This window comes from Pithys albifrons, chromosome 33 (genome assembly GCF_047495875.1).
Source record: "Pithys albifrons albifrons isolate INPA30051 chromosome 33, PitAlb_v1, whole genome shotgun sequence".
In the NCBI taxonomy this organism is placed as follows: Eukaryota; Metazoa; Chordata; class Aves; order Passeriformes; family Thamnophilidae; genus Pithys; species Pithys albifrons.
In genome coordinates this window covers 1,582,994-1,592,604 of record NC_092490.1, presented here as the reverse complement: position 1 = coordinate 1,592,604, position 9,611 = coordinate 1,582,994, and the positions used below count along the sequence as shown (strand labels likewise).

At 51.1% G+C, this 9,611-nt stretch overlaps 1 protein-coding gene across 2 annotated transcripts; it reads right to left on the bottom strand.

Annotated features, from left to right (window-relative positions):
• Positions 1 to 785: 785 nt before the first annotated feature.
• LOC139684165 (zinc finger protein 397-like) lies at positions 786 to 9,034 on the bottom strand. Of its 2 annotated transcripts, none has more exons than XM_071579769.1 (3): positions 8,760 to 9,034; positions 2,746 to 2,824; positions 786 to 2,557 (listed from the first exon to the last, which is right to left on the bottom strand). In XM_071579769.1, the coding sequence occupies exons 2-3, from the start codon at positions 2,795 to 2,797 to the stop codon at positions 1,809 to 1,811; spliced, it is 801 nt and encodes a 266-aa protein (XP_071435870.1). In that variant the 5' UTR covers positions 2,798 to 2,824; positions 8,760 to 9,034; the 3' UTR covers positions 786 to 1,808. The 2 variants fall into 2 exon arrangements, with proteins under 2 accessions (XP_071435870.1, XP_071435868.1); XM_071579767.1 differs by lacking the exon at positions 8,760 to 9,034 and adding an exon at positions 8,409 to 8,558.
• Positions 9,035 to 9,611: the final 577 nt, after the last annotated feature.

Genomic DNA, 9,611 nt, shown 5'->3' with positions numbered 1-9,611 from the left:
TCTCCATTGTTCTCCTGCCACCCTTTCCCGCTGGCAGTATCTTCGCCCCGCCCTTCTTCTTGCTTCTCAGCGCCATTTTGAGGTGCATAAGGAGGTGGTCTATCCTTAATCATTTCAGAATCTGCATTTTCCATAACATTTTTAGCTTCTTCAGCCAATTTCTCATAATTCATTTTAACTTGTTCTCGCCCTCCCGCAAACAAATCGGGGTTTAAAACATCAGCAGTTGGGGGACATAAAGTTTGCGTGGTTGACCCAACTCCCAATTTAGGTGTGGTTAGTAGGCATTTTTCTGATGCTTTCCAGGTTTCTTGCTCTTGTATTGGTTTTTGCAAGGCCTGGATAACTTTTTCCCACACTTTAAGGTTCTTTCCGTGACCAGAGGACATTGTTTCCTCAGCTAATGCTTTAGTACATTTATCCCATATATCCGGGTGGAGAACATCCACTGGCTGGTCGATGACCCCAATCTGTATAAGTCTCGCAAGGGTGAGAGTAAAATCTTTGGGCTTACATTCTATACCCCATTGCTCATGAATTTGCGATACGACCTTCACAAGGGCTTCTATCTTCCTTGTTGGTCCGGAAGCGCCCTCCCCGCCGGGCTGGTCCTGCCACTCCGGCCGCCATTCACTCGAGCTCAGGCGAAATTCCCGTTCCGGTCGCCGACGAGTTTCCAGGCTATTCCCGGGTTTCGGCACCACTTGTTGCGTGGTTCAAGAACGGCACGGCAGCAATTCTTTAGCCGCTCGGGCCATTAACTCACAGACACCAACGTGGTGGATGGCAAATGGCGTTTATTGGTACACAACACAGCATTATATGGGATAGCAGCATAACAACACTTCCGTCTGCTTACATCACTGCTTAAACACTACAAACTACTAGGAATTGGGGGGGGGTGTTTCTATCTTTCCATTCATCACAAGATCTTCCAACTGCCAGACTCTAGCTACTCACAGAAGGGGATCTCCAAAAGGTGTTTATAGTCCCAAAATTGGGGGAAAGCAGCAGACCCATAAAAAAGAAGCTCCCTGTGTCCCTCTCTGTGGGGCTCCACTTCACGTGCTGGAGCCACCTGTCCCCCACTCTCCCTCACAGTCCTCCCCTAAGGAGTGCACCCCAAAAACTCTGTCATTCCAGATCCTTCATCTCATGCCTCCCAAACCCCATCCCATCCTCCTCCAAGCCCCATCCCAACCCTCCCAATCCACATCAAAGCTCTCCAAAGTTCAGCCCAACCCTACGGGGCTTGTAGTTCCCCATTTCTGGCTGCTTCCAACCCACGGGTGGGTTCAGGGGGGAATTGTGGATGTTGTTGGACTGGGACATTTTGGGGAGGTACAAAGTAATTCTGAGTTGGGATGGAGCTATTTTGCAGTGAGATTGAGGCATTATGAGGTGACAGATCGAACACTCTCAGATTGTGGACTGCAAAATGATGGAGAAAACTCTCTTGACATGGATCATCAAATTTGGGCAAAACTCATCCAAATCTCCCTAGAACTGAGAATTCTTCCTGAATATCCTTTTGAACCCCAAATTGCACCTTAAAAGCCCAGTGAAATTGAGGGGCTTTAGATGTCCTTGTTCAATTTCTTTATTTGTACTTCAATTTCAGATGATTTTAAGGGATGAAGATGGATCAAAACAAAATTCAAGACAAAAAAATGCATCATGTGAGTGTGCATGGGATTGGGTTGAATAGCTCATAGAGAGGCAAAGACATAGAGAATTTGAAGCTTGATGAACTTAGAACAGTGAATGAAGCTCTTCTCGCAGTCGGGGCACTCACAGGTCTTCACTTATCAGTGGGTCCGTTGGTGTGAGGTCAAGGTAGCGCTGTCGGTGAAGCTTTTCCCACACACCCCACACTTATGAGACCTCTCCCCAGTGTGGACACGCTGGTGGATGATGAGGCTTTTGCTGAAGGTGAAGCTCTTCCCACACTCCTCACACATGTAAGGCCTTTCACCAGTGTGGATGCGCTGGTGGCCAATGAGGATGTCGCTGCAGTTGTAGCTCTTCCCGCAGTCGGTGCAGCGGAAGGGCCTTTCCCCTGTGTGCGTCCGCTGATGACCGAGGAGATGAGAGCTGGTCTGAAACCTCTTCCCACACTCGGAATACTTGTAGGGACGTTCACCAGTGTGGATCATCTGGTGTCGGATGAGGTTGTAACTCTGGGTGAAGCTCTTCCCACATTCCAAGCACTTGCAGTGCTTCTCTGTGTGTACTTGTCGGTGGATGAAGAGGTGGGAGACCTGCCTGAAGCACTTCCCACATTCCAAGCACTTGTAGGGCCTCTCCACAGGGTGAAACTGAACATGGACCTGCAGATTGGAGATCCGCCTGCGGCTCTGGATGCCTTCCTGGGACAGGATGGGCTGCTCCTCCTCAGAGCATATTAGGCTGGGTTTGGAGCTCCTCCTACTGGGATATCTCCAAGGCTTTTCCTCCCCACTGACTTCCTGTGCCATGAAGCTGTTCAAAACAGCCTCTGACATGAGATTCTGCTGGGGGCATTTGTCCTCCATGCTCTCTGTGCTCAGCTCAGGGCCTGGGGCAGGAAGGAACAAGGACACTCAGGGCATTTGCCTCCGGCCCACAGGGAAAGCCAAGGACAACCCCCCAAACCTGGCCCCGGCAGGACGGCGTCGGCAGTGGGGTTGTCCTGCAGCCGGGGCCATGCTGGGCTGGAAGATGCAGCACAAGAGAGGGGCAAAGGGGCACTGACTTCCTCCTCACCTGCCTGGGGGTCCCAGGGCATCTTCCTCTTCCTTACAGCCTCCTCCTCCATCTGGTTAAGGACTGGAAATGAGAAATCCTGGTTTTGGGGAAAAACAAGGTGTGAGTGTGTGGGGTTGGGGGTTCCCCCTGCCCAAGTCCATCTCTAAGTCCCTGGGTTTCTAGTGTCCATAAAATCCTTCCAAACAGCAAAATGTAGCTCAAAACAACCCTCCTAGGAATTCCTCCTCTCTGAACTGTCCATTTTGGAGTAATTGGGGTCCCCCTGTCTGTACTGCTGGGGGTCCCACATCTATTTGGGATCCCTCCTCTACGGGGTCCCAGTCCTCTCCAGGCTGCAGAGATCCTGGAAATTTCAGGGGTCACTCTCCCTCACAGTACTCCCCTAAGGACAGGAGTGCACCATAAAAACTCCCTCTGTCATTCTTGATCCTCCATCTCATGCCTCCCAAACCCCATCCCATCCTCCTCCAAGCCCCAGCCCAACACTCCCTTTATGAGCCCCTTCTTTGCCGTTCTAGGTACCCCCTTTCTCTGTGCTGCTGGGGGTTCTCCTCTCTGGGCTCCTGCTTTGGGATGCCAAGGGTTCGGAAGTCCCAGGCATCGCTTCTCCCCTCTCTGCTGCTGCATGTCTTGGGAATCCCAGGAGTCTTTCCTCTCTCGGCTCTCGCCTTCTCCAGGCCCTTGGAGGTCCCACCTCCCCCCTGTATTGCTGATCCCCTCTCCTGTCCACACTGCTGGGGCTCCTCCTTCTCTGGGACCCCCGTTTAAGGGGCCTGGGGCTCCCTCTGTGCTCCCGCCCCCCAATTCCACCATTCCAGGGCTTCCCCAGCTCCGATGTCACCCCTCTCCACTCTCACCACTCCACGAGTTCTGTGGTTCCCTCCCACTCACTCGAGGGGCCCCAAAACCGATCTCATCTTACTGGCCCAGACCGACCTTCCGATCAGGCGACCACCACATGGTGCTTTGTGCTCTCTTTCCTTCCCATGCTGGCTCCTCCCCCTCCTCTGTCTCTCCTCTCCCTGCCGCTTCTCTGCCTTTGCAGTCCCGCCCCCTCCAGCCCTTCTCCTCCTCCAACCAAGTCCAGCGCCCACCTTCGGCCCCCATTGCCCCCAGCCCCGCTGCTCCCCTGAGAGGAGCAGGGATGGAGCTGGGGCAGCTTGGGAAGGGGCTCTCGCCTGCTGCCATTCCCTGTACAACAAACTCCCACTTGTAGGAGTAGAAAATTCCTCTGTGTCTGACACTGACAGAATTATTGGCCTGCTGGGCAGAAAGCCTTGGGAAACAAAGAACTTGGAACAACCATAAGAAATAAAAAACAACCACAAAGCTGTGAAAAAACCCACTTGTTTTCTGTGATTTGCAATACTTAACAACAAGGAACCCCTGCAAGGCCATGATGACATAGACTGAACAGTTAAAGAAAAAGGCCTAAAGGGCCTAAATGTATCCATCTGAATAAAGTAGTCAATGTTCCTGCAAGAGAAAAGAGACTGTGTCTTAATTCACCGCAAATAGTGCCCTATGTGAGGCTGGATGATGACTCATGGAACTTAAGCAGTGCTGAAAGACAGCAGAAGGCTGGTACCAGCCTAACGCCTGTGGAAAGACAGGTGAGCTGTGAGGAACAGGAATGGTGGGGAGCGCTGCATCCTCTGAAGAGAAATCTGTCCTGCGTTTAAGGGATATATTATTGGATAAACGTAAGTCACACTGGACAGCCATTCGCTGAGGCATATACTGAAATAAGCAGATTCAGAAACCCCTGAAGTGAATTCACTTACGATCTTTAATACAAACACCTGGGACAAAGTGGGTATGCAGATATGGGACAAAGCCACAAAAGGAGATAAAGTCACAGCTGAACTTTTGAGACCCTGTGGCGTATGGTTATGGAATTGAGACCTCAACTACACAGAGGGCACAGGCTGTGGCTGATGCCCCTCAAGACTCTAAAGACTCCGTACAAAAGACAGAGCAGAGGGCCCCGTCTCCCGTTACATCTGCAGACCCATCTGCAACTCCCTTCCTGGAGGCAATCCCCAACAACAGTGATCATCCTAAGTCAATGGTACCAAAACATTCTCTTACATCCAATTTTGAGGAGGATGACGACGAGTACAATTCTTTTGATCCTGGGAGACCGGATCCAGAAGGAGAGCTGGATCTGTATCCCCCTGACTCACATGATGTGTGCGTACAGGTCAAGAAAAAAGCCGTGTCTCCCGGAGAGACAGAAATCGCGAATCGCATTGTCGCTCAGGTTATATATGATGCAAAAGGGAAACAGGGGCAATGGGAAAGTATCGACTTCAGTGGGATAAAAGAGTTACAAAGGGTTGTGATAGAACACGGATTAGATTCTCCCTATGCATGTAATTTACTTGACTGTGCTATGAAAAGTCACACGCTGACTCCCTGAGACTGTTGGATGGCAACAGAACTGATTCTCACTGTGGCACAACTGACATTCTGGGAAAACACTTTCAGGCCATTTATAGAGAAAAAACAAGAAGAATACCTTTCCTTACCTGATCAGGACCCTGCTTGCAAGGTGACCCTGGACCAGATGAAGGGTGACTTTCAGTACCCACATAAACAAGCAAGAGAAAACCCACGCAATGTTTTAGAACGTTTTAAGAGATTGTGCCTTTTGTGTTTTCTTCAAAGGGAAACTACAAAGGGCTTTTACTGAAATGAAACAGGGCTCTACTGAGCCTTTCATCTCATTCACTCATAGACTTTAAGATGCACCAGCAAAACAGGTCCCACAGACAGAAGCCCAAGACATTATTCTTCTTAAATTGGCCATCACCAATGCTAATGAGGATTTGTGGTAGTTTTGGCTTTAGTTTCAGTGTAGATCCCATTTAGGCCTCAGTTTTTGCAGGCCTCAAAGGATGTGACACAGATTAGAGGAGACAGGCATCACCGACTTAAGCAGCCAAAGAGGTATTTCACATCATCTGACATTGTCAGGAAGTGTCAAGAAGTATAATAAGAGAGGGAGGAGGAGTTTCTGTCTCTTTTCGTCACTGCTCCTGACCAGGAGACAATCCTGCTGTCCTGACTCCTGAGATTAGGCCTACTGTTTTCCATGCTGTTATTTATCTAGGGAGGTGAACATTTTCCTGTTAAGTTCTCTCTTGCTGGGAGGTTTCTTGGGAAGAGTTTTTTGGGAGGTTTTCTGGGATTTGGGTGGTTTGCAATCTGAGTTATTAGCTGGGTGATTTGGGTGGAGGTGTTATTTCTTTCCAGTATGTGTTATATTGTATTCTGCTTTAAGATTTCTTCTTTTCTGTGTAAATATAAAACTCACACCATTTCAAAGCTTTGTTTCTGAATTCTTTCCCTCACTCCTCTTCTCTGGGAGTGGATCCTTTGACTCTATGTACTAGACAGTTGGCATTTTGCCAGCTCAAACCATAATAGGATTGTAGGAATATATTGCTGATATTAGATAACCCCAAACTAGTTAAAATGGTTGAAGCATGTCGTAGGACTTGGTGTTCAACAAGAAGCCACAGAGATGACTGCAGAACTCAGGAAGAAAGGAATCTGAGCAAGAGTGAGGAAGAACTGCTGACTCTGCCGGTCTGAGGCAGTGCCACATCTTCCTGGGACCAGAAGCAATCCTGAGGCAAAAGAACTGTTTTAGTTCCTGCATGGACTATATTAGTGTGATGGCTTTGATCCATGGCTTCCTCAGTAACCAGGTGTCACTAAGAAAGTGGACATTACATAAGTATTCCACAGGTGTTTTCCGTGTAAGGGTAGGAGAAGGGGAGATAGGAAGTAGTTTAGTCTTCCTTCTTCCAGCAAAGTTTGGAGGAACAGGAGGAACCTAGACGGCCCCTTGTTTCAGTTGGTTTTCCTAGCCCGGGATGTGGTGAGATTGTATCATTGCCTCTTCTCCTCCTTTCTTAAAGCTTTTGATTGTATTTGTCTGTTTCATTTGTTTTGTTTTGGTTTGGCCCCTCCTTATTCCTTGTTACCCATTCCCTCTTCCCTTTTCCCTTTTCCCCTGGGGTGGGGCCCAACATAGCGTGTACAAATTGCATACGTGGTTGTAAATGTTTCTGTTTTAATTCAGTTCAGTTTCTTTTGACTTTTTTCAGGTTTTTTTCCCTTTGCTGGGAAGACTTTGGGAAGAAAGAAGAAGGCAGTCCAGGGTTGGTAAAAAGAACTAAGCCAAACTTGAAACAATCAGTCAGTTAACTCATGGTCACAAGAATACCAAAAAATAGTTTGTGAAGTGTCTGAATGGTTTGAAAATTCTTTAGTTGTATGGTAGAAGGTTCTATTTGTTCTCCCCACCCTCTAGTCTGTATATCCCTACGCCAAGCATTATAAATTGTTGCACTTGCAGTCAGTGATACACCTTTGCCCCAACTTGCACAACATTAAGCTGTGTCCTGTACTACCTTTAGTCACCACAGCAATGTAGCAAGTTTCATTCACTTAATCACAAATATGAGGCCATGGCTGATGCTTTTGCAGCTATGAATGTTAAACAGCAAAACTGCTGCGGCTGTGGCAAACTGGGGACATTTGCAAGCATTGCAAAAATCAGACAAAACCAACTTGATCCTGAGTTGTGTCCACGGTGCAAAAAGGGGCTGTACTTTGCAAGTCACTGCCGTTCCAAATATGATCGGGACGGTAATCCTTCCCAGGGAAACCCATCACGCACTGCGCTGTGGAACCGCACCAAGGCACAAGCAGTGCCGAAACACAACGCTCCAACCCCTCAGGTGTTTCCAGCTTACGCGCTGCCACCTCAGGAAGCGCCAGCGTGGACGTGGCAGCCACCGAAACAGTAACCTCTTCTGACACCTCAGTGCATTTGATTCCACTGAAAACATTGCACCATTTACATCACCCACTCGATGTGCAGCCGTGCCCGGGCCATGTTGTTCCCACCATGAGCCCAGGGAACTCACCTGTGTTTGTTATTAAAATAGGCAATGGCAAATGAAGGCATTTATATGACTTGAGACAAATCAAGGCTGTCATTGAAGATATGGGGCCTCTGCAGCCAGGCATGCCCTCTCCAACAATGATTCCTTGAAATTGGCACTTAATCATTATTGAGCTGAAAGATTGCGTTTTTACAATTCCATTACACCCACAAGATGCACCCAAATTTGATTTTTCTGTGCCATATATAAACAGTCAGTATTGATCTTCTACAACAGAAAGAGCTGCATCACAATTTGCACTTTTATGAAGCCCCAAAATGCAGTCTGGAGCCCCTCAATGCTCTTACAGTGTTTACTGATGGGTTGTGAAAAAACAAAAAATCTGGCACTGTATGGCAAGACCCTCAGTCTTTCTGCTGGCATTCTCAGGTACACCGTCTCGATGAATGTTCTGGGGGCCTCAGTGGTGTTTTGGGGGTCTCCGGAAGGTTCTCTGTGTTGTTTTAGGGGGCTCTGGGGCCTTTTGGGGGCCTCTGGGGGAGTCCTGGGGTTTTGCGGGGGGTCTCCGGGGTCTTTTGAGGGGGTCTGGCAGATCCAGGAGGGGATTTAGGGCACCCTAGGGACGTTTTGGGGATCCCAGGTTGGCGATTTCGGGATCTCAGGGGTTTTTTTGGGGGGTGGGGGTGGTGTTGGTGGGAGGGACCTGAGGGCTGCCCCGGGGTGGGAGCTGGGGCTTACCCGGCTTCTCCACCTTCATTGTCACTGCCAACACGGCACCGGGGGGTCCCGAGAAGAAGGAGCTCCGGGAAGGGAACGGGTAAACCTCCGAAACAGGACACGGAAAAACCGCTGGGCCTCCTTCCCTCCCCCCGCCACATCCGGGGTCTCCGCCCGTCACTGCGCAGGCGCTGATGGCCCGCACCGTCCGGCCCCGAGTACTCCGCAGTTGTCATGGCAACGCGCGGGAAATGCGAGGAGTGACGCTCAGGATAGAAGAGTGACAGGCACAGCAGCCAATGGACCCTCGGCGCTTCCTCCAGCCCCGCCTCGCTGATCCCGCCCTTCGTTGTCCGGGCGCAACTTCCTCACCTTCCCCTAGGGCCAGGCAGGTTTAGACAGGGCCGAGAATGATCGGTCAGGGCCGCCCCGGTGCCCCGGGCGCTTCCCCCGCCGCTGCTCCCGCTCCGCCGCTGCCGGGTCGGGCCTGGTGCTGGGTCGGGCCCCGCGGGCTCTGCTGCTGCTGTCGAGGGCCGAGGGAGTTGCGAGCGGGGGCGGGATCGGCGCTCCGAGGGGATGGGCAGGGAGGGGCTGCGGGAGGCAGAGGGGAGGCCGGGGCGGGGGTTCCCTGCGAGACCGGAGGGAGCAGCGAGTGTCCTGCGGAGTCGCCGAGATGCTGCCCGGGCTCTGCGAGCAGATGGATCCGTGCCGGCTGAGGAGGGAGCTGCGGGACAGCTCGGGGGGGGGCGGGGGCCCTGCCTGGGGGCGGAACCCACGAAAGCCGCTCTCCCTCCCTCTGCCAGCGGGCAGGGCAGGGAAAATCCAACGGAGGGCTCGGGAGTTGGGTTGGGGAGCGGGAGAGATCCCTCCCCGAGCACCATCTCAGGCAAATCAGACTCCGAGTGGGCGTGTGAATTAAATTGTTACTGCCAGAATGAGAGCAGGAGAATGATAAGTAGAACTAAATCCGTTAAACCCCTTCCCCCCACCCCTCTCTCCTTCCCAGTTTTGCCTCCTCCCCTTTCAGCAGTGCGGGGAGCTGGGAATGGGGGTCCCACTCAGTTGTTGGTGCTGCTGCTCAGGGAGAGGGGTTGGAGTCCTTGCCCTGCTCCCTGTGGGGTCTCTGCCACGGGAGACAGTCCTGCCCGAGCCTCTCCAGCATGGGTCCATCCCATGGCAACAGTTCTTCCAAGGTGCTGCCATGGGGTCCCTTTTGCACGGGGT